Raw genomic sequence first — 25,207 nt, forward strand, 5'->3', positions numbered from 1 at the left:
CAGAGCTGGTTTATGACTTATTTTTATGTGGTGAGTTTCCTTTTTAAAGGGAACCTGTCACCAAATTTTTCACAAATACAGCTAGTGGCAGGTTCCTACAGTGCCCTAGTAACTACCTGACCCCCTTCTTTAAGCTAAAAATTGTTTCCCTCAGATCCCCATAAAATCATAGTTATAATCTTGCCTGGTATCTATGCATCCTTGGAGCGAGTCAAGGGGGCGTGGCCTAATGTCATGTGACCAGGGTGACATCCTCACAGGTCCTTCAGCTACTTAACATTAGCAACCTGTACCCCATGTACATATCTGACCACATAATACAATCAAAGCAGCCTTCTACTCCTCTTCATGCAGGCTGCTGGGATTTTATGTGATACAATATGCTGTGATTTCATGAGATATATGCTTGCTGTACAGTTTTCTAATACTAAAAAGCTGAAGGACCTGCGATGAAGTCACCCTGGTCACATGACATTACAGCTGCATACAGAGATAGGATGGGGAGGAGCTGCTGGATTCAGCCCGAGGAGGGCACGCCCACCTCGACTCGCTGTAGTCATGCTTAAATACCAGGTAAAACTATAAAGTTGAATATATGGGAAACTCAGGGGAACAATTTTTAACTAAAAGAAAGGTGTCAGTTAGTTAATAGGGCTTTCGAGGAACCTGCCACTAGCTGTAATTGTGAAAAATGTGGTGACAGCTTCACTTAAAGAGAACTACTATTTTAGTGCACATAACTTTTTTTTTATCACTTTCTGGAACATTTTTGTGATGGGATTTTCTGAAAAATTTTTAGCATTTGGTGTGTAAGGGGAATGTTGGCGTTTAGGGGACTTTCACTTTATTTAATTAATTATTTTTATTAAAAAGTGTTTAATTTTTTTTTTTTTTACTTTTACAGGTTGGCTTAAACAGCTAGGAGGCAGGACCCAGTTTGCGGAGCAGATCGCGCAGCCCCAAGCACTGGCAGGCCCCCAGGAAGCGCCACGGGGGTCCAAATCAGTACATATGGTTAAGACCCGCAATGGGAGGAATCTCTGATTGCGGGTGTTAGTGGCGGTTGTCAGCTATAATATACAGCCGATACCCCCTGCTTCTGGCACCAGCGCTGTTCAGCAGCCGGTGGTAGACCCGTGACATAGTACTACCCCCAATGTCGGTAAGGGGTTAATGAATCTGACTGCAACGGAACTCCAAAGACAGACATAGAATTGTTGTGAGGAGCCGGCCTAATGATATATTACCGCCATTGATTTGTTTCAAGATTAGCATTGGCATGGAATTTATATGTTCTCCTTTCATTTTTATAGGTTATTTGGTTCACATAGCAAAAAAATACTGATGGCCCCTGTTTAAGTCTTGGACAGAGGGTTTACAACCTTTTAACAAACATCACATACATCAGCAGTTTAAGTGAAAGTATAAGATACGTTGTGATATATTTTGTGGGAGAAAGTTATTTCCCTTCTAAGATTCTCTCCTTCCTCCTCTCTTAATTTGACTTTCTATCTGAAATATACCTTTTTGACAAGATGATTGTTGTCAAGTTCACTCATTATTCAAATATTTACCATCAAAATCCATCGTGATAAAGGGACACTTACTAATAGACGCAGTCACATTGTGGGTCATTTACTAAGGGCCCAATTCGCATTTTCCCGACGTGTTACCCAAATATTTGGATTGCGCCGATTTGCGCCGATTTCCCCTGAATTGCCCCGGGATTTTGGCGCACACAATCGGATTGTGGCGCATCGGCGCTGGCATGCACGCGACGGAAATCGGGGGCGTGGCCGAACGAAAACCCAACGGATTCGGAAAAACCGCCGCATTTTAAAAAAAATGTGTTGCGAAAATTGCACTTACCCTCACTCAGCCCGGCTCGGTGTATTCCAGTGCGTTCCAATGCACTTCAGCGCAGCAGCGACATCTGGTGGACGGCGGAGGAACTACCTTAATAAATCCCGGCTGGACCCGAATCCAGCGCAGAGAACGCGCAGCTGGATCACGAATGGACCGGGTAAGTAAATCTGCCCCATTGTCTGTGGCAATCTTCTGATATTTGTTATCCATGGCCTTCTTCCTTTTAAAATGAACTTTTGAAATTATGCTAATGAGCCTAAGAGGCTACCATAGCCTCTCTGTGATCTGCTTTACAGACTATAACACTGTAGCTAATTTTCTTATATAAAATAATACCCCTTAATCCCAGGGGCGCACCTGCCATGAGGCGAGTTGAGATTCTCGCCTCAGGCGGCACGCTTCCTGCTACACTAGGGGGCGGTGTCGGGCTCCCGCCCGCCGGAATGTGTTCCGGCCGGTACATCTCCCCGACCCCCCCGCACATTCCGCTGCCCATTACATCCACCCGCCTGTGGCCGGCACATGTACCTGCGCGCGGGCCGTCACTTCCCCCCACAGCCCGCCCATCCATTCATTCAACACGCGGGCGGCGGGCATATGTACCTGCGTGCCCGCTGACACTTCCACCCCCGCAGCCCGCCTAGCTCATCCACCGGCCCGGCACATGTACCACTCCCGCCCCAGCCCAATGTCCGCACTGGTCCACCCCCCCCTTCACGCTCCGTATTCGCACCCCCCTCGGTCCGTCACTGCCTCCGTACCACTACCCCCCCGCTCCGACATCCCCGGCAAACCCCCCCCTTCCACCAGAGGACAAGGCCAAAGAGAAAAGAAGAAAAAAGAGTAAAGGTAACTTCTATGTATGTATATGTGTGTGTATGTATAGATGTGTCTGTGTGCATTTGTATGTATGTATAGATGTGTCTGTGTGCATTTGTATGTATGTATATATGTATGTCTGTATATTTGCTGTATATACTATATATATATATATAGATATATATATATATATATAATATATATATATATATCTATATATATATATATATATATCTATATATATAGATATATCTCTGTATGTATGTGTACGCTGTATGTATTATATGGTATATGGCGGCACGCTGTATGCATTATATGGTATATGGCGGCACGCTGTATGCATTATATGGTATATGGAGGCACGCTGTATGCATTATATGGTATATGGAGGCACGCTGTATGCATTATATGGTATATGGCGGCACGCTGTATGTATTATATGGTATATGGCGGCACGCTGTATGTATTATATGGTATATGGCGAATTATATATGGTATATAGTCCGCCTCAGGCAGCAGAAAGGCTAGGTGCACCCCTGCTTAATCCATGAGGGATTATGTGACGTGAAGAACAAGAGTGGTGAGAGTGACTTTCTCCTGAAATTGTACCAGTGGTGGCGAACCTATGGCACGGGTGCCAGAGGTGGCACTCAGAGCCCTTTCTGAGGGCACCCGGGCCATCGCCCCAACACACCAGGATGCTGCTTTCAGTCATATTTCGATACTCAATTTGCTACTTGGGACTGTAGGAAGAGGTAGAATAAATAGACAGGGCCTCCTGCTGGCGCCACAATTCTCTGTGTACAAAGGGACACTGGCAAGAAGCTAAAATGATGCATATTTTCTACTTTCTACTGTGTTGCTGTCTTCAGGAGGCCAATATGATTGTTGAAAAACAGGGAGCAATAAGTTACTGCTTTTATTTAATTTGCTTTTTGGGGACTCGGCTGCTAAAAGGTACGCCATCACTGGGCTAGGGTATCCCCTCAAACTCATTGGCATAATTGTAAATGTTGATTTTAGAAGGAAGGAGCCCCTGGTTATAGTACCTGGATCTATAAGTGCCTATGGTTTAGTATGCTTGAATTGCTGGTAGATTCCCTTTAAAGAGATAAGTGAGGAGGCTGATTTGCAGAGTTAGAGAGTGAAGATATACCATTAGTAAAACAAATTCTGCAGCCAAATAGTACAAATTTGTCTCATCTCAAATGCCTTATTTTTACCGGTATTGCACAGTACATCTCTATAATATAACATTATATGATGGTGTGCATTATCATGTGCAACGTAGGAGAGCAAATAATCTACACCCTAAATCTCAGAACCAATGGGAAATCACAGAAAGAAACTGCTAAAGGGAATATATGCTAAAAATGCAGAATATCACTTATCTTATTTTCAGACATAGTGAATAAATAAATACTGTGAAATGATGTATATCATTAAAAACATACCAGGTTCAGAAGCACAGCGAGGCTCTGTGGGATGAAAATAGAAAGAATAAATACATGATTTTTTATAAATTGGGATTTATTACATCGATACAATGTCACCACAGATAACTTTTTATCTAAAATGAAGGAAATCGATGCCTCTCATTTAGAAACATGGGTGGATATATTATCTGTTTTGATAATGCATCAAAATTGTCACATTTGCTGATTTGTGCCAAATTTGTGACTTTTTGCCAACAAACTTCTCCATTTACTCATTTATCCAGATGTAAAACAGATGTGCGACCTTTCAAAAAGTTATAAAATATGGTGCAAATCCACTCCAATCTTGCTGGAAAAATGGTTGTGAAAAAGTTGCAATCCATTCTAGATCACGGATACCCATTTATCAGGTTGATCAAAACACGGCAAAAGAACTTCAAACACACTCTGAAAAAGTGTGGGAGTAAGTTCCCTGATTTTATTTTTGATTACTGTTTCCGAGCAAAAATTAGTGGTAAGCATTATGATTAGCAAGAGTCCACATATTGGGGGGCATGTATTATAGACCTTTTGGAGTAGAAAAATGATACAAATTGGAAGATTTTTTGCCAGCCTCAGCACTTCCAAAAATAGTGGTGTGACCAGGGTCAGGGAAAGGCAGAGCTATTTTCTGGATTACAATTGACTCTATTAAACCTCTTAAAGTCAATAGTTGCAAGGACTGTCGAGGCAATGGTTCTAATTTATGACGATGCCTAATGTCAAAAACTTAGTGTATCAAGACCAGTGGAATGAGTTTTACCAATGTGCCTACATGAAGAGAATATACTTAGAATAGCAAATGGTTAACTACTTTCCTGTCTGCTTGTAAGAGACCCATAATACAATGTGTAACCTCCCAACCTCTCCAGGAGCAAAGAGATTAGAGAACAGAACAATGAGTACTTGATGAGTTTGTTCTTTTAGTATACATATACAGGATAATAATGTGTGAATGGAAATGATATATGAAGTCCCCGGGGACCACAAGAGCTAAGCACTTTCCTGCTTTGGAAGAAACACTAATATATTGTAATTGTCAGATTTACTTTAAATAAGGCAAATTTTGTGCAAATATATTACTCCATATTGCAGAACAGATCCATAATAAGTAAAAAAATTACAGGAAAATGCCAGTTGTTCATTGATGTATCTGCAATTTTTGTGTTGAGTTTCTCTTTTTTTTAACATATATGTTGTTTTAGTACTTTTCTCTTACTTTTTTGCAGTATCCTGAAGTCAGGAGAATCCTGGATTTCTGTCCCTTGTCTGAACCATTTGACATTAACAGGGGGTGTGCCCTTTACCCTGCACTCCAGGACCACAACTTGACCTTCTGATGATGTCAGGCTCTGGAGCTCCTAAGTTTCAAAAGAAAAAAAAGATTGTATGTCAAACAAATCAATCTGATGTACTTACGTTCATGAAAATCTAGACTCAAAGGTCATGATTCTTACGAAAGTAAGATCGGTATAGTTCACGCTTAGTGTTTCATGCAATAAATGCAAAAAATAATAGACTTCCAGTCACTACAATCGAATTTCAATATGTAACTTTGTTACCCAAATTTTCCCATGCTTAGAAATCCAGCTTTTTGGAAAAATCCAAATTAACCTACGCATTTTAATTCTGGCTCCCCTCCTTCCACCTCATGTCACATACCCACTTGTCTAGCGTGTAGACACAATTTGAGAACACACTGGAGGCGGGGATGATGTTATGTAGAATGATAAGGGGTGTCTAATTATCAGGGAAAAAGAATGTTTTCATAGCCCTTATAATCGGGAGCTCATGTGCACATGTGCAAAACATTATCTTAAAGGTAACACTTAACCTTAGTTACTAAGACAAGGAGCTATACTAAGGTCAACTTTGACATTGGATGAATCATAGATGCGATGGTTCCCAAGAAATCCCCAGAAATGTTGACAACTTTGAAAAGTGATAAAAAAATAATCCAGGGCCTGAAGGGCATATGTAAAATCCCACATAAGGCATGGTGTATTGATTGGTAGCAAGTTTTCCGTTCTGATAAGGTCTGAAACCTTAGTGGTATAAAGCATTGGACACCAGCCAGTTATCGCCATTCATGCTGTTGGGATTACAATTATGCTATGGGAATGCTTTTCAGCAGCAGGAACTGGCAATCTCATTAGAACTGATGATGCATCTTACAGACAAGAATTGGATGAAGACCTGCCAAACGCTGCCAAAATCCTCAATCAGGACAGGAAGTTTTCTTTCATTAAGCAAACGATGAAAAGTATGCTACAAGAGCAATGCTGATGTACAGCAAAATAAAGACAATATGTGTCCCCGAGCCGCTGAGCAGACCTTAATTTCCTAAAGAACTGGCGTCAACATTGCTACAATTAACATAATCTGATTGACTATTTAGACTGTAAATTATAAAAAAAAATTGTATTGTAAGCTGAATTATTAATTCAAAAAAAGGAAGGGTTCATAACATTGTTCATTTTTTCACTATTGAATAGTCAGAAGTTTTTCCTGTATTCATATCAACAATAATTCTATTATGGGCTGCAGAGAAACCAGTGATATTTTGCTACCAGTACTATCTTGCTTAAAACTGTAGTATAATGAGGGTGAAATAGACATTATCAATAATTTATATTGTGTATAGTATGTGTACCGGGCCAGAGATACTGCAAAGTTGTTGGGAAGGTTTTGGTTGGTAATTGAGTTTTGATTGACTATATTGATTGACTATATTTTGCTCCTTTGTGCTTCTTTCATTGATACAGTAATAATTGATTCCTGATGTGGCAGGCACTCGAATGTCTTTTACTTTCTATGGGCTCATGCACACATACCTGCATTCCACAGCCCCATGTATAATCCTACTGGTTCTATTACCACCCGTCTTTCCGGACTGAATTAAGTTTTTTAGATGACAGAAAAACAGACAGGTCACAATCAAGGGATCTATTTCCCTTGTTTATGGTCTGCATAGATCACACTATCTTGTACTATCTTGTTGGCTTAAGTCATGAAAATATCAGGTCTACTCTGCTGAAGTTATATGGATAATTAAAAAAAATAACCAAAAACACTAGTGTTAATGGTGTTGTTATATAATCAAACCTAATGATGTGCATGGCTAAAGGCGTTCTTCATGGTAAGAAAAACATGACTTCTTTGTTCCAGAAACCATGCCACACCTGTATATGTGTTATGTCTGGTATTGTCTTAAAAGTATATGGGGCTGGGATATAATATCATGCAATACCATGCAAAACAGGCACAAGTTTTTCAAGAAAGCAGCAATGTTTCTCTAGTCCTGGGTCACACATATAAGATCCATGTTGGTAACCACCTCCTCGTTTGCTCTGGCATACTACTAGACACTGTTTACTGTCCCCGTCTTGGCCCACTTCTTTACCAGACCTACCACACCTACTTTTTAAAAATGTGGTGTTAGGGTTGGGTAATACAGAAGACAGGGGATAGTGTGCCCTGAGCTTGCCCCGACCTCTGTCCCTTCCTATAGCCCCCCCACGCTAAACCATGGGGCGACTACTTGAAGACTCGAAATACACTGGATAAATGTGGGACAAACACAAAACAGAAAAGAATGGTAAACTAGTCAGGGTCACAACGAGAGGGTACGTCAATAACAAAGTCAGAAGGCAAAACGTCAATGTCAAAAACTAGCCGAGGTCACAACAATTCCAATACAGATACATAGCAATACAACCTAATGCTGCGAGCGAGTGATGAAGGGATTTCAAACACTGGCACAGGTGACTAGTGAGGCTGCAATTTATGCAGCCAGAACCCCACCTCCAGAACCTGATAGGAGCTGGACAGCTTCTGGGAATTAACCCCTAATGGTGCAGAATAACCAAGCACAATAGCAGGCACCATGCAGAGGTACCACAAGTCTCAGCAGTTCAGAACACAACTCCTAGACAGCACGAGATCCTAGCAGCCGCTGCCCGGGACGAGAGGAGGAGTTTGCGCGGATACGCGCCAGAGGTTGGAGAACGCTGCTAGCAACACCAGAAGAACCAGAAGTACCAGCATTATCTCCAGCGAACCTGACATGTGGCATGTGTGGCTTATAATGGTCAGGAATTTGATAATTCCATGGCAAGTGCAGAGAATTGTGACTTTTTCATGCCTTGTATGCCAAAACTCAAAACAAGTCATCATACATTGTGGCTTCTAAATATAACAGAAAAAGTATCAAGTACATAGTACAGCATACAGAAAAATATTTGACTAGATTATAAAAAGATGACAGACACCAGTGTGTACAGTATGTACTAAAATTATTAAAACAGTGGATGTATCATACACTACTACAAAATCAAATAAAACCTAAAATTATTATACGGTATACACCTAAAACTATAACTATAAATTTAAAAAAATTAGGCCATTACCAACTGTCTATCAAGCAGATTTGCAAATATTTGAATATACACCTTAATTTGTAAAACTCAAAATCCATACCTTAGTAAAGGAAGGCGGAGAAAATGTGGAAGAACTGGACCCATCTTGACGATACAGATAGGAAGTTGGACTCTGAATCTATAAGTGAATGTGAATAGTTACATATGTTGGAGCATACAGGGCTTTGATAATACAACCTGTAACAATATCTACCATCCAACCCTCATGTTAAATCACATATAAGTTATTCACCTGCTGAACAGGAATAGATATAGGCTGCATTATTGCTGTAGTTATTCCACATTTTGGAGATGACGGTCCTATGGTCAGTGAAACAGAGGTTGTTTTTTTCTGAGCCCTTCAAGAAAAAAAAACGGGTTTACAGTATTAGTATCTTTGTTTATGCTCAAATATTGTAACCAAATAATAGAAAGCTAAATATTGTTTAAAATAATCCGTAAGATCCTAAAATGGAAAGCTAGTAGCACTTGCACATAGCTGGAGAAGTCCATGGTGCAATGTGTCAAGCAATCCTGCCTGTGTATTTTCAGTTTGTTGCCTCATGAAATATATGTTTCAGTAAATACCGTACTTGCATTTTCTATGAAATAACAACGCTAAGGAGGCTTTTCCGAAATCTCTGAATTTATCATCATAGAAATGTATGAATAGATTTACAACTTGGCGTTAATATTCTCCTTTGCAATGAGCATGCCCCAGCATTGAACAATCACTGCTGCCAGTATTTGATTGTATAGGGCAGTGGTGGCGAACCTATGACACGGGTGCCAGAGGCGGCACTCCAAGCTCTTTCTGTGGGCACTAGGGCCATTGCCCAAGCACACCAGACAGGAGTCAAAGAATTTTCCTGCAGTTCCAAAAAACTGAAAAGATGCAGTGATATTTTAAAGTTATACGTATATGGGACTGCAGGAAAAGGGGAATGTGTAGACAGGGCCAAATTATCTTTGAAGGACCTCCTGCTGGTCCCATGACTCTCTGTGTACAGAGGGACACTGGAATAAAGCTACAATGACGCAAATATTCCATCTTTTTTTCTACTATGTTGGACACCAGTATGATTGAACGTTGTTGAAGAACAGGAAGCAATAAGTTACTGCTTTATTTTTGATTGGCACCTCACGATAAATGAGGGGGCTTTGGGGTTGCAGTTTGGGCACTCAGTCCCTAAAAGGTTCGCCATCACTGGTATAGGGACACAGCCCAATAACACAGAGAATGAGGTCCATTCATCAATTTATTCCTCCATTTCCTGGACAAATCAAATTTTATTTAACAAAGTAATTTTTATAACTAATATTTTATGTCTGGGAATATAATTTTGCATACAGGCGGTCCCCTACTTAAAGGAAACCTACCATTTAGAATGGTAGAGGTAAGCTGTAAGTACCGAGCACCAGCTCAGGGTGAGCTGGTGCCGGTACTTACTTTCGTTAGTGTTATAAACCGCGGTATTGCGGTTTTAACACTTTTTAAACTTTAGAGCAGAAGGGCCTTCGGCGCTGCCTCCATAGGAAATAGCGGAGATGTTGCACACGCACGGTCGCGCACAGCGCCGAAGCCCCTTCTGCTCTAAAGTTTAGAAAGTGTTAAAACCGCGATACCGCGGTTTATAACACTAACGAAAGTAAGTACCGGCACCAGCTCACCTTGAGCTGGTGCTCGGTACTTACAGCTTACCCCTGCCATTCTAAGTGGTAGGTTTCCTTTAAGAACACCGACTCACAACCCCTAGTTACAAACGGTCCTCTGGATGTGGGTAATTTACTGTACAGGCGGTCCCCTACTTAAGAACACCTGACTTACATACGACCCCTAGTTACAAACGGACCTCTGGATTTTGGTAATTTGCTGTACTTTAGTCCTAGGCTACAGTAAACAGCTTTAACAGTTATCACAGGTGCCTGTAATTAAGATTTATTATTAATCCTGATTCTTATGACAATCCAACATTTTTAAAATCCAATTGTCACAGAGAACAAAAAAATTTGGACTGGGCTTACAATGATAAAGTATACAGTTCCGACTTACATACAAACTCAACTTAAGAACAAACCTACAGACCCTATCTTGTATGTAACCCGGGGACTGCCTGTACTTTAGTCCTAGGCTACAAGAAACAGCTATGACAGTTATCACAGGTGTCTGCAACTAAACTGTATTATTAATCCTGGCCCTTATGACAATCCAACATTTTTAAAATCCATTTGTCACAGAGACCAAAAAAATTCTGTCTGGGATTACAATGATAAAATATACAGCTGCCACTTACATACAAATTCAACTTAAGAACAAACCTACAGAACCTATCTTGTATGTAAACTGGGGACTGCCTGTATAGTCTTAAGCTAACTCTACAGGTAATACTTTAGTAGATATCTCTGAATTAAAAACGCAGGAATGAGTCAGTTGCCTTTAGACTGATACATTTACCGTACAACTACATAGTAATATTTTATGATTTAACAGTCAACCATGTCCCGAAATTACTTTAGTGTTACTTTGTATTACAACATAACTAGAGTAAAGGTAAACTAATAAAATGTGAGAAATGTGTTCAGGGCTTATGTATTTTATCACCTCTTCATTCACTGTAGACTGTGCATGGACATTCTGGATAAAGAATTCTCTATCCACATTCTCACACTGAGAAGAGACCTTCGTAACTGACGGGCTGATGATTAATCCCCTGACAGGAACACCGCCGCCCCTGCCCGATATACACTATTGAAGTTTCTGAGTATGTCAACTATGACTGTGGACACCTGAATCATCACTGAGATGTGTCTGATATTTACTTGCTTCTTGGACTCTCCAGATGGAGACAGACAGCCCCGGGGTTAGAAGAAAACTTGCCATGAGTCTGATAGCTGAACACACTTTCTCTCACTCCTGGCACTCAAGTGGCAGCTCCTGTTTAGTGTGTTTCTTAAAAAATTAATTGTGATTGACATAACGTGATACATTTTATTTTTTGGTAATATCTGTTATATAATCCTATCTTTTATAGCTGCAAAAACTATTTATATTTTTGGAGTAAAGGACTCACTGCGGCATTGTTCCTTGTTTAGAATTAAAGGAGAAGCCTTCACCTTCTGAGTCTGAAGAACTGGCCCCTAAATAAAAGGAAAAAATAATTTTCATTAATCTTACTATAGAAACATAGAAATCTCATATACAGCGCATGATGTGTGCTTTTCCTGTAATATACTTCACTTTCTCGCTCGTTAAAGGAAATCCACCAAAGTAACACCCCCAGAGCCCTGCAGGCTCATTAGCATACATTTTAAAGTTGATTTTAGGAGGTAGGATTTCATGGATAACAAATATAAGATTACCACAGTCACAGTGCCTGGATCAATGAGTAAGTGTCCCTGGTTAATCATGATGGATTTTGATGGTAGATTTAATAGATTCTTTAATAATTTTAGTTTTTTCATTGATTTCCTTATAATATAAAAAAGTTACAATGCAACAAAAACGTTTCCTAATTCCGAAAAATAACTTCTTATTGATAAAAAACAGAAAGATTGGACTTTAGAGTGTTGTCAAATTGCTACCAAATTGTTGTCAAGGTGAGGGTTGCGGTGAGGAAATAGGGTATTTATTGGTAAAATAGGCAAACGCTTCTTCAGTCCAAAATTCTTATGGACAGAGAATGCAGTGAATGGGATGCCTTGTCCCTTTAGGTCACATGTTTGTCAGCAGGGTGGAGCTTCACAATTGTGTTTTTCTAAAGGCAACTAGCAATGTTTTCTCAACAAGAATGCAGTCAGAAAAAATGACTCAACTTTTTATTTAAACTCTAAAATGTTGATGAAAGTGAAATAATATTGTAGTCTTTCAAGTAATCTGAGCATTGTCTGGGCTAACAGTGGAGCTAGATGATTAATCGCTGTCATATTTTAGGTTATAAAAACTGAAACAATGAATTTCACTTGCAAAGTTGCCAAATCAGTGACTTGTCATACATCTAATGATGATCCTTTCTAATAGCACTATCCACATCACAGACATTCGTGAGAAAGATATTGTTGATTTAAGTTTCTGGGTTTTGTTTTTTATATAGTTAGATAATTGCTTAAAGGAACAGTCAAAGCTGATTCATTGAATAATACATTGTGCAATGCATGAAGGGTAAATGTGCCATGGTGCTCCCTGCACTATGATTTATTCAATGAATTAGCTTTGACTGAAGTGTTCCTTTAACTCATAAAAACACACAAGTTCATCTAGTTCACTGCTTTTCAGATATTGTGGCTATCTTTAGTAAACATATACTATGGTTATAGTTCTAAAAGATATAAACTTAAGCCATAAAAAATATTTAAACTTTCAAGGGGTTGTCCACGTTCAGTAAATAATTGTTATTGTCTGTGTAATGAAAAGTTACGGAGACCGAAAAAAATGTGTCTGGAGTTACAACTATAAAATATACAGTTCCGACTTACATACAAATTCAACTTAAGAACAAACCCACAGAACCTGTCTTGTACGTAACCCGGGGACTGTCTGTATACTTTCTGTATCAAATCTTCAAGATTTTCTAGATCTCTGCTTAATGTTATTCAATAAGAAATGTCATAATTTACTTCTGGACAAAACCTGTTCCTGGTCATGTGATGTCACACAAGTGCACGCCTCGGATTACTCTCTGTGATACTAACGAGGCGTGCACCTGTGTGACATCACATGACCAGGGACTGGTTTCTATTAACAGGAAGTAAACTATGGGGCTTCTTATTGAATAACATCAAGCAGAGATCTACAAAATCTTGAAGAATTGATACAGAAAGTATATTGGAAAATTGTAGAACATTTCATTACACACTATCAATTATATGCTGAAACAGGACAACTCCTTTAACTGAATTGTTGTTTGGGTCTAGGAAAAGGGTCTTCTCTCCTGATATTGTACCACTCTTGTCTGTTGGCTGTTTTTTCTATTGTGCACGCCTATTCACATGGATGGGGATAGACTGCAACACCAGATATACCCAGTACACAAATTTGGTGCTATTTCTCGATGAAAGGCATACTCTTAAAAATGTAGTTATTTTTATGGAGCTCAGTAGGCAATTTCTGTGGCAATGCAAACACTCGAAGTTTAGTCTAACTTCTTTTTATGGTAAACCTTTCCTTAAGATACTGTAAGGATCTACTATTTTACAATTTGCATAATTTATTAACTACATTCCGGGGTTCCGGGAATTAGGAGTGCAATTGTGGATGAGTGATGTGGTGAGGGTACAGATGCATGAGAAAAATTTGTGTGTCGTTCTGTTACTATACTTACTATAAAGTGAACACGCACCACAGTGATAGTAAGCGTGCCGTATAGTTACATTGATAAATATCTCTCTCATCCCAACCCCATGCACATGCTTAGGTTCCCAATTGTGTTTTGGAATCTCTCTTTTGTTTGCTGCATATGATGTGAAAATGTATTAATGAAAAATAACATTAAAATGAATTTAGTCAAGGAGCTCCTTTTCTTTTGTGTTTTGCATTTATGTACTAGAGGTAAGCAAATAAACATAAATGTGTAAAATTCACGTATCTCCTACTATATACATATGTAACAAAATTTTTACTGTACCTTCAACAAATATTTCTGCTGAAGAGGTGTCTGAGCCAAGGGGATTAGATGCCACACAAGTATAGCGTCCTGTGTCGTCCTCAAAGGCTTCGGCAATGACAAGCACGTGAAGGCCGTCACCTTCAGAGGAGATGATAATGTCAGGGGAGTTATGCAGCTCTCTTCCTTCACAGAACCACCTGGAGACACACAAACATCCCAGATATTTAAAGGAGGAGGGGAAAGGGATGGGTGAGGAGACAAACAGTAGTAAGAGTCATTTGGTATTAGCAAAAAGCAGTCTATGACTGACAGACAATGAGTCACTAAAGAGATTGATCAAATTGTGTATAACGCTAAAGCTTTTATAATACTTTTTAGTGATAAATAATATTTTTAGACAATGCAATTTGCTTGGAAATCCATTGGAATGAGTAAAAGCAGATTAATGGACCCTGGGATATGCTATCTTCTAGGATGATTTACATGTCTAGACTCCAGATACACAGACACACATTCTGCATGACCTCTATAGATAGGCAACCTTGGCCAAAAGTTAAAAAACATGCTGGGACATGTAGTTATGAAACAGCTGGAGACTCTCAATATCCATGACTGCTCTCATAATATCATCTGCTATCCCTGTATTTGGGTTTATCTACAGACATGAATATTGCATCAGGATTAATTGTAATGAAGTTAAGTACTGTCCAAAGTGTTGTACTGCATATAAAAATTCCTTTTCTGATTATTATATTGCCAAGTATTAGGATGGTCGCTATGTAATACTGCATTTCCCTTTTAAGGTAATTCCGGGGTGGCTGCAGCTTCTCCTTGGAAAATTTGCTGCCCGTCAATCATCTCATTATTCTGGGGGACACATATTAAAAGAGGTTATTCCTGCTCTGACATACCTTTCTAGGGGTTGAAACTGTCCAGCAGATCTGCTATTAAAAATTAATATTAAAAATCTGCCCCCAAATGTAGTGATGTTACCTCTATAATTGTACTTGAGACTGATAACTGACATCTGGGCACATAGTAATTGCTATGACCAATGCAATGACATTTTTTGCATGTAAAAGGCCATTCACTAATTCAGTCAGTTGATTTAATCTAATTAACCAGCAAAAAAACACATTAAAAAAACCCCAAATAGAACATTAGTTAGCAACGTCCTGAGCCCGAGGGATCTGATCCTGAGATAGTGATCACACACTTGAGTTGCTACATATCCTAGACATTGTTGGACGATGTTATGATTTCTAACCTGGGGCCAGAAAGTCAGAATGAAAATACTGGGATGACACAGCAATGATCTCATTAGCGGCACATTACTAAGAAGAAACCCAGAGTTCAGTAAAGGCTGGGATAATGACACTAGCGAATATCGGCAGGAATATTTTATAACTGCTCTACTTTATACAGAAAATATTACTGTCCCTAATCAGAATCTGTCCACAGGGGGTGTTTATATAAAAAGACCTGAGGAATTTATCAGATTTTCTCATCTAAGTCATCTCTGGTGTTTCCAAAAATGGGAACTGTGCATACACCCAGAGCACTGCAAACTTCTGCTCCAAACTCCAATCAGGTTAACAAAAATGCCATCTCTTCAAGCTTGTCATTTCTCAGAGTTGGATACAACCAATCTAGTTAGAACCAATTTACATGCAATCAGAAGTACAATATACACACTTAGGATCTTGAGTGATTGGGTTCAATAGGGGTGGGGGTCGCGAAGGGGAGAGGCATGATGGAGCAGTGATTTAACCTGGACTAACTTGCATACAGTTTATAAATAATTTCTTTAAAAAAAAAGTCTACATAACAGAGTATCCAGCTCAATGTCATGCTCTGTGCTCTATGTGGTACTGTGATTTAAAAACAATAATGCTGCTGGTAGACTCCCTTTAACATATATTGTAATATTTGCAATACCTTCATTATATGAGGACTGTAATTTGCCTTTGAAGAGTTTGCTACTAAGATACCATCAATCACAACAAGTACAAATAGATCATTTTCACAAATCAATCACTGGTTTGGGACACCTCCAATAAGTGCCAGCACATCTGAGACCAAAATGACTGGTCGAACAAGAGCAGAGCGATGCACAAGCCTGCCATAGAGTCAATAGAGTCCTCTTTTATTGGTATCTACAAGTTCCATAACATCATGTGTAATTGAATAGGTTGGGCTGCTTTAATTAACATCTAAATTTGGAAGTAACAAACTGATATTTGTTGTTTTTGTGTAACTAAGACACATAATGAAAGTAAGAAAAAGTTCTAACATTTCATTTTTATAGGTAATGTCAGAAGTGTAGCTATGAGGGGTGGCTATCTTGTACTGTGACATCATACACGTTTGTATGGTGACATCAAGTAAGTACTCTAGTACTCTGACTTCTGTGTGTATATTACAATAATTTTATGATATAGTTGTGTTAGTCGTTCTAGTAAAATGAGTGAATTCATCGTTCATTGCCTGTGATGCGGGCTATAACATCACAGTGATCTCTAGCCATCGCTGCATTATTTCCAAAATCTGACATTGCTCTCCTATTATTCTACAAGGGTTGCAGTGACATCACTGTCACTGTGGTCTTAGGTCACTGGATGTAACATCAACATGTTTATTAGTGTGTGAAGTACCTGGGAACTCTTGTCTGAGGTGGCTCAGCGGTTCCTCTGCTAAATTAAAACATTCCAGCACTATGAGTTGCATGTGAAGTCGGGAAATCAGACATTTTAATTACTATTACTATCCTACTATGACAGGGTCACATTATTAAAGTCTATGTAGGAAGATGACATGAAACCAGCAGAAGACTTTAACATCAGATAGAGCCCCTGGATTTGATTACAAAGAACTCTAATCCTAAATCCTTTAATCCCTTTAGACACTTGTCATCCTCAGCATATACATGAAAATACTTGAGAATGCACATATTCCGTAAAACGTTGTAGGTTTCTTCTACATGGCACTATGCTGGTCAGTACTTTGCATCAGTACTTGTAAGGCCGGGTTCACATCACATTTTTTTGTATACACTTAGCGTATAGTGTATAGTGGCAGACGAAGGCACGGTTGTGGCCACTATACATCATATCCACCAGAAAAGCAGAATGGAAAGACGTAGCAAGCTATGCCTTTTCATTCTGCAGCCTCAGTGATGTTTGCGCTCAGTGGAGGCAATGGATGGCTATGGGAAGCGGATGCAGTGCATAGTATCTCTCCCCACAGCCCTGCTGAGGTCGTAAGACCTTGTGATGTCACTGTCCATATAAGCGATTGGCTGCTGCCGATGTACACTCCTCCCCGAGGGAAAGGGTGTGGGGTCCCCGGATGACGTATTCCACTGTATAAGCATACAGTGGGATACATCTGTGCCATATGTTGTGAGGACAAGTCGGAATCCGTATGACACAAAAAGTGGTGTAAACCTAGCCTTAGCTAAAAGTAGAAGCAATTGCAAAACATGCAAGAGGTCTAGTTCTTCCAAATTAGTAGCTTCTGGAGTGAAATTTGCCTCATGACTTATTTCTGCACCACCTTCTAGTGTCATCTGATCTGTGTCATTCTCAGTCCGGTATATATTCCTCGACAGCCATGCCCACAGCATGAGGTAGAGGGAATGAGGGTCACACACAGTAATTGTCTCTCTAAACTCCCTCATTCCTCCCTCCCTCAGGAATTTTCTTCAGCGAGTCACACACAGCCAACATCTCTCTCATTCCTGATGGAGGAAGGAATGAGAGAGCTGAGTGAAGTAAAAACATGTGACTCATTGAGGGGCATTTGTTAATTTTGGCACAGGCTGGTGCTGGATCCGTGTTATATTTCTCAGTGGGATTCATGCTTCTGGAGTAACGGATTCATGAATTGGGGCACAGACTAAAACATTTAGAATTCCCTAGACCAGCTTTTAGCTGCTCTCTTTTAGTGCCACAAATTAGGCCACAAAACAAGTCGGAAAAATGGAAGCACCAATAAACAGTTGGATTCACAAGCAGCACCACAATTTAGCGCACAAGAACAGGACAAGTCGAGAGTGTCGGAAAACACCAATATTATTGTGCAGACACTACTGAAATTAAGGCACAGTTTTCAGTTTGAAATGCCATAATAAATGACCCTCAGAGAGCCTGCTGGTAAAGTTCTAGCAACTTTTTAAAAAGTGATTTTAGATAGATATTAGCTATCAATTTTATACTAATGAAGGGGTACATTATGGAGACTTCTATAGCATCCTGATTTAATGGTGAAAACCTGGATGAAAGGTGGAGCCAACAGGATTAAACAACATTCATGGTTACAATTTCATCATTTCTGAAACTTAGAAGTAATATTATTGGCTATGTTGAGTCAGTGGGGTCAAGAAAAGTTTTGGTTTTAATAATAGAAGTACGGTTTGGTAGTTTGGATTCTAGGGTAGAAAGATCTAAACAAGTAAACATGTTTCTCTGAGTAGCCTACAGTTGGTAAGAAAGTAGGGAGCTTGGAATTATCAAATTGTGAAAATTGAATGTAACTTGTAAAAAAAGCTAACCTAAATAAAGGCTACTACAATGGTTTAGGGAAAATGAATTACTGGAAAAAAAACTATGAGATGGAGTGTAAGATGAATATGGATTCAGGAAATCACTTGTATGAATTTTTTATTTATTTTTCTCGCTTTTTTTCCTGACCAGCATTACCTAGGGATTGGTATTGGTGGAAAGGTTCAAGGTTGTGTTACTATATAGTTGTTTGATAGGAAAACACACACTAGACAGGAATAGAGGATTATCGAGACTGGCTGGAAAAACTATGGCCTTGATAAATGTTTTAATGTATGAACCTGTAGTATGCCAATGTCTGCTGGGACTTCCTAATTGGAGAGGTTGATAGAGTATTGCTTCTTCTAGGGGCTGGACAGAGAACTTCTTGCATGGCTTCTACAGAAGTCATGCATTATGAAAACATTAGCAAAATAAATGAAAAAAACATAAAATCTGATTATTAAATATGTGAGGACAGTTTTTTTGTACTAAGCATTGAAGGGGACTCCATGTACATTATGAGAATTGCTGGTGAGAAAAGAAAGTCTATGAACGCACAAGAGGAAACAAGTGAGTGCTAAGTGTTTTATGAGGGCCAAATGCAGAAAAAAACACTAAATTGTCAGCTACACTCTCAGTGACTAGAGACTAGCGTAATTCATCCTCAACCGCTTAGTTCTTCTGTACATGCAATATTTAGCTATTTTAGGATAATTGAAAAAGCAGTGCTAGTTGTGGGCTTCTGGGAAATGTCCAAGGGATCTGAACATAGCAGCAGGGCTATAGTGCTGACCAAGAAAAATAGACAGTGGAGCCAGTGCTTGTCTTAAAGCACTATGTCAGCTACTGTAAGTGCACATTGTGTCCCAGGTGAGTCCTTAGAAGCTCACAGCCTGCGGAGATATAATTGAGTGTTATGGGAGGACATGATATCACCGGATATTACAATTATGGATTTTATAGCTGTGTAATAATAACTCTAGAACATTATAAAGCCATTGTTCAGAGCATGACTGGAGCTTCAAAATATACTTGGACATAGACCATCTATGCTAATGTTTAACAGAAGTATGCTTAACAAAAGAACATGCAATATAGAGACATATAGAGACAAAAATTGTGTGAAGCTGTCATATGGAATACATTTGTAATAAACAAAACTTTTCAAATTAGACAATTTTGGTAGATATTCTGTCAAATATTGTATTCCCTATAGAATACCACCACAGGGAGAATTGTACAAACCTGCCTAGTGATAAATAGCCCCCAAGGACCATGAAAAGAGTATCCCCACGAAAAAAACAAGCTAGTGGTGGGCCATGCTGGTTGTGTTACCTAGAAGATATGGACAGCCTTTATTCTTAGGCGATAATAAGGAGTGAAGTCAATAGGTCCTTGTAGAACTATAGAATACATGGTGGCTGACATAGAAAGTGTTGAAGGATTTCTACAGCTCACTGTAATCATTATAACCATTATTACATTTCTATTTGACGTACCAGAATAAGACAGGTAGTGGCCTGCCGAATATTCTTTACTTCATTAGAAGTAAGTGTAAAAAGTTAACAAGCTCTGTGTGATTCCTCTGCAAAGCTTATTAAATGTAATGTTTGTCTCATATTTCAGCACCACTTTGTATATGTAAAAAAAATACCATTCAGAATAAAAGTCTATTTTCTAGTGACAGCGTACAAGCCTAAGCTTGCCTGTTATACCAGTTACATTTTATGTCTACCATAAAGACTTTTTAAAATAACTTGGAATTCATCGACAGAACATATGGAATGATCCTCTAATGTATCACATAACAAATTCTTCAATTTGACACCTACAGTGCTGAGGAGGAACACATTTGCAAGCCAGAATGTATACCCCAGAACCGGTCGCTGGAGCCGCTTGGAAAGCAATCTGACCTGCCTGCTTCTCTTCATATTAAAAACACACCTTCTGCTTACTACTATTCTCTATAGGTTACTGTGTGACGGCCAACAATAATGTAAGAGACAGTGAACTGTACTAATACATTTATGGATATTTACCAAAACTAATGAAAACAAAAATGGAAGCATTATTTATTTTTTTTATTTCAGAAATGACTATAGCAGGGGAAAGTAGCTTATATGTCTTATTAAGGAAAGCAGTGTTTCTATGCCTTGTTTCTGCTCTTTCTCCTGCAGTGAGCAGTGTATCTGAATGCATTCAGAGCTCCATCCACTTCAGACAGATAGAGAGGTTAATTATTAACTCTTTCCATACCTAGAGAATATTCCCCTTAATAATTCAGTTGTCAGTGGTGTCAGGGAGACAGGGCTGCCATGGAGCTTATTTACAGAAACTACATAAAGGATAGAGAAAGATATTTCTTTAATAAAGTATATGACAAAATTAATTAGTTAAAGGTAAACTATTCCACATTTCTGTATTTCCACTTTTGACAAAAATTCTTTGTTTACCTTGTAAACTTCATAAAATTTGGTTAGCTACAGTTGAACATGTTCTCATACTTATTAGGGAATGGTAATACTCTTTTATCTACTGATATTTGGTACATTTACTTATAACTTTTTATTACGGTAATTGTGAGAGTCACCTAATATAATCTCAAGGAGGGGGGGGGGGGGAATCTGTGGCAAATCTCGATTTTGGTCCAAAACCACAGAAGCAAAAGCCAGATATGCTAAGAGCTTTTTAGTATATCTAAACAATAGAACTATCGCCCTTGAGCATTAAGTCTATGCCAAGTACAGCCTGGCATAGAATTTGACTATAGTGTGCACCAGGCTATGGTAAATTTCACAGGACAGCTCTTCCACACCACTTTCAAAAAAAGTGGCATGGAGGTGATAACTAGGGGAAAAAGTTGTAATTCCTGGCCAGGAATTGCAACTTTACTATGCCTCGCATAGCAGAAAACTGGTGTACAAGGCATGATAAATGCACCCCAAATATTTCATTAAATGGTTCTTAAACTGATCACTAATATTGGAGGAACATATGGATTGGTGGTGCATGACTACTTGTAGCTGACATACAGCTTTGGCAGATGCTTATCTCCCTTGAAAAAAAGGGTCAAACATGTTGAAATTCAGTTGCCCATTGCTTTTGTCCCCTGACATCTGCTGTTTGACTGAAATTGACAGATTTGTCAGATATTCATTCAATATCTAAGGTGACTCATTGGTTAGCACTACGGCCTTGCAGTGCTGGGGTACTGGGTTCAAGTTCCATCCAGGTAAACATCTGCAAAGAGTTTGAATGTTCTCTCCCTCTTTGTGTGGGGGTCCTCCTATTTCCTCCAAAACATGCTGGTAGGTTGTTTAGATTGTGAGCCCCATGGGGACAGGGACTCATTTGGCAAGCTCTGTGCAGCGTTGCACAATCTGTGTGCGCTATATAAATAAAGGAATTATTATTATTTAAAGCAAATCTACTCTAAACTCTGGTTGTAAAACCATCTTCTTCTCTAGATAATTTGTTCTACCAAACATTTCCTATTTTACTTGAGTAAGATGCTCATGCAGAAAATGTTTATAGTATTATGCTTTTATTTAGCATATTTGCTTCACATAATAAGTTGTGATAATTTGGCTCTGATTATACGTCATATTCTCTCTAATGCTACTTCTAATGAGTGCTAAGTAGTAATTTCCAATCTTGTTTTCTTCTCTTCACTTAGTACATGGTTGTCATTATTGAACTAATAGCTTTATATTCAGCGAACCACAGTTACAGTCCAAACATAAAAGAGATCCCGATAGTATTTTGTTTGACCTGCTCAGATTGCATACGAAGTTGTCAATCACTGGCAAGTCTTTGAAGCACAGGAGATCAAAGGAAAGTCTTATTAAAATCATGATTCACTGGGATGGGATTGTCCTTCTCAAGCTGTAATAGACATAAGCCGGGAATGATTCATTATGTATGCTGAATTACAACTCACTCTCACTCCATCAAACATAGCACTTTTTACTTATACTATACTGTACACAAGAAGTGTACTGTGCCGCTCGTCTATAGAAAGAAATCTACAAAGTTCAAGATAAGAAAACCCAAGTAAATTAAAAGGAATTCTTAACCAACTATTTGTCATTGGGGGAGCAAAAATGCATAATATACATAGCCGCCTAAAATACAAACAAAAATGAAAGTGTAGATTTGTTCTTATTGTAGAGCTAATAAAGTTTAACATTTCTGTGTAAAAAGCCATTATTCACACTTCTTTTCCTTGTCGGTTGTTTTCCTCCTGTCTTTTACTTTATCAACCAATATTGTTTTCCATTTAACACCTTGGAAAACTTATTTGCATTCTTCCCAGAATTCCCTAGTGGAGCATCTATGGCTTTAAGTTCCCACACGCCTTTAAGGTGGACTTAATTGGCAATGTCTCCTTAAGGAGAACACCTACTGTCTGACTTTATCAACCAGACATTTCTGACCATAAAATGGCCATGTGATCTCTATCTGTCCTAATGATAGTATTCCGGAATATAAGATTAGGGTTCTCCAAGTGCGCTTATTCATGGACAGTTAGAGATCACATGACCCTCCATCTGCGGCCATATTATGGACAGGAATATCTGGCTGAATTGGTTAAAGACAGGAGGCTTCACTTTATATAACAAGAAAGCAATACGGGAGTTAAATATCACAGAAAAATAAAAGAAATGCATTCCAAAAAGCCTGGTAAAAAGCGTGGGGAACAATTACATGTATAAAGTAAGGATGGCCTCAATAAGTAAATCACTAATGTGTTTCCAAGCCAAACTGAGTGTACATATATTCACAAACATATAACCAGCCAAAAAGACTGTACTCCCATTTTATCAATACAACGGACATATGATCCCAGGACCTTATCCCGTATTTAAACTTCGGTATACTAAGCCCTTGGATATTCTTTGGTTCCTTACCCATGATTACACACCACTGCGTGTTTCGCTTTCTGCTTGGGGTATATTTGTTTTATGACCCAGCTTGTGATATGGAGCTTTAGGATGAGTTTGTAATTAATATCAAGAAAGCAGTGCAGAACATTTAATAAATGCACATTGGTAAATCAACTTATATCCTACCCCCCACACTTAAACACACATTACAAAAACATGAGGTAAAGTGGCCAAACCCTTTAACACTGACAGAATTTCTGCCTGCTAATAAAAATAAATAAATGATAAAATATGTCACTTGTTCAGTTTACTGAAATTCCCTAGATAAAGAAAGTGTAATAAAAATATGTGTATAGGGTTCAAATGTGCGGTAATTTAGGGGATTAAAGTTAATTCTATTTTAAATAAATAATAACATACATGATGTACTCTGAGACAAATCTATACAAAAGTATCATAACCAGACAGTACAGAGCAGATAAGCTTAGCTGACATTCACAACACATTGGCTTACTGTCTGCTAACACTCTCACGTCTTGGCTCATTTTATTGCTAAATTTGGGATTAAGTTGATTTATAAACTTGTTTACATTTTGAAACCAGAAGTGTTGGCATGTAACTTATATGAATGCTTAAGCAGAAGCCTTTCTTTATGTTACATATTTGGTTCTCTTATACCAAGTCAATCTGACCCCTCTAACTACACCTTGACAACCAGCCAATACATCTATACAAAACTATAATATTTGCAACTCCATATTTCCACAGTTACTTGACAATATTCTGACCTATTAGCTCATGGGCCCAGACCCATCTGAGACTTCTATTAGTAGGTCAATGATGTTGCATCCAGGGCCGCGTCTTCCATGAGGCGGGATGAAGTCCCCTGCCTCAGGCGGCAGATTGCGGACTATTTTGGGGGGGGTGGATCTCCGCCAGTAGTATGGACTCGCCAAACACTGGTGAGTCCATCAGGCGCCGACATAATTCAGACTTGTGGGGAGGCTGTGTAATACTCGGGGGGGGGGGGGGCTGTGTATACATGGGAGGGGTGTGTATATTGAAAGGCAGGATGTGTATACTGGGGGAGCAGGCTGTGTGTACGAGGGGACAGGCTGTGTATACTGGGAGGCATGCTGTGTATACTTGGGGAGACTGTATACAGAGGAGGCTGTGTATACTGGGGGGGCAGGCTGTTTATACTGGGGGAGGCTGTGTATACTGGGGGGCAGGCTGTGTATACTGAGGGGGCAGGCTGTGTATACTTGGGGGGAGGCTGCATAATACTGGGGAGGAAGCTGTGTATACTGGGGAGGCTGTTTATACTGGGGGGGCAGGGTGTGTATACTGGGGGGCAGGCTGTGTATACTAGAGGGAGGCTGTGTAATACTGGGGGGAAGCTGTGTATACAGGGGAGGCTGTGTATACTGGGGGAGACTGTGTATACTCGGGGGAGGCTGTGTATACTGGGGGGGAAGCTTTGTATACTGGGGGGAGGCTATGTAATCCTGGGAGGAAGCTGTGTATATTGAGGAGACTGTGTATACTGGGGGGCAGGGTGTGTATACTGGGGGGCAGGCTGTGTATACTGGGGGT

The 25,207-nt window shown here is 39.3% G+C and overlaps 1 protein-coding gene across 3 annotated transcripts in view; it reads right to left on the bottom strand.

Annotated features, from left to right (window-relative positions):
• The window catches only part of PALLD (palladin, cytoskeletal associated protein), a 230,528-nt gene that overhangs the window by 108,807 nt on the left and 96,514 nt on the right, over positions 1 to 25,207 (bottom strand). For all 3 annotated transcript variants that reach the window (XM_072120073.1, XM_072120063.1, XM_072120082.1), the window contains 6 exons: positions 14,200 to 14,378; positions 11,650 to 11,716; positions 8,832 to 8,937; positions 8,640 to 8,717; positions 5,380 to 5,521; positions 4,140 to 4,163 (listed from right to left, as the gene is read on the bottom strand). In XM_072120073.1, coding sequence (XP_071976174.1) covers positions 4,140 to 4,163; positions 5,380 to 5,521; positions 8,640 to 8,717; positions 8,832 to 8,937; positions 11,650 to 11,716; positions 14,200 to 14,378 — 596 coding nt within the window. The remainder of the gene's footprint in view (positions 1 to 4,139; positions 4,164 to 5,379; positions 5,522 to 8,639; positions 8,718 to 8,831; positions 8,938 to 11,649; positions 11,717 to 14,199; positions 14,379 to 25,207) is intronic.

This window comes from Engystomops pustulosus, chromosome 1 (assembly GCF_040894005.1).
Source record: "Engystomops pustulosus chromosome 1, aEngPut4.maternal, whole genome shotgun sequence".
NCBI classification, from domain to species: domain Eukaryota; kingdom Metazoa; phylum Chordata; class Amphibia; order Anura; family Leptodactylidae; genus Engystomops; species Engystomops pustulosus.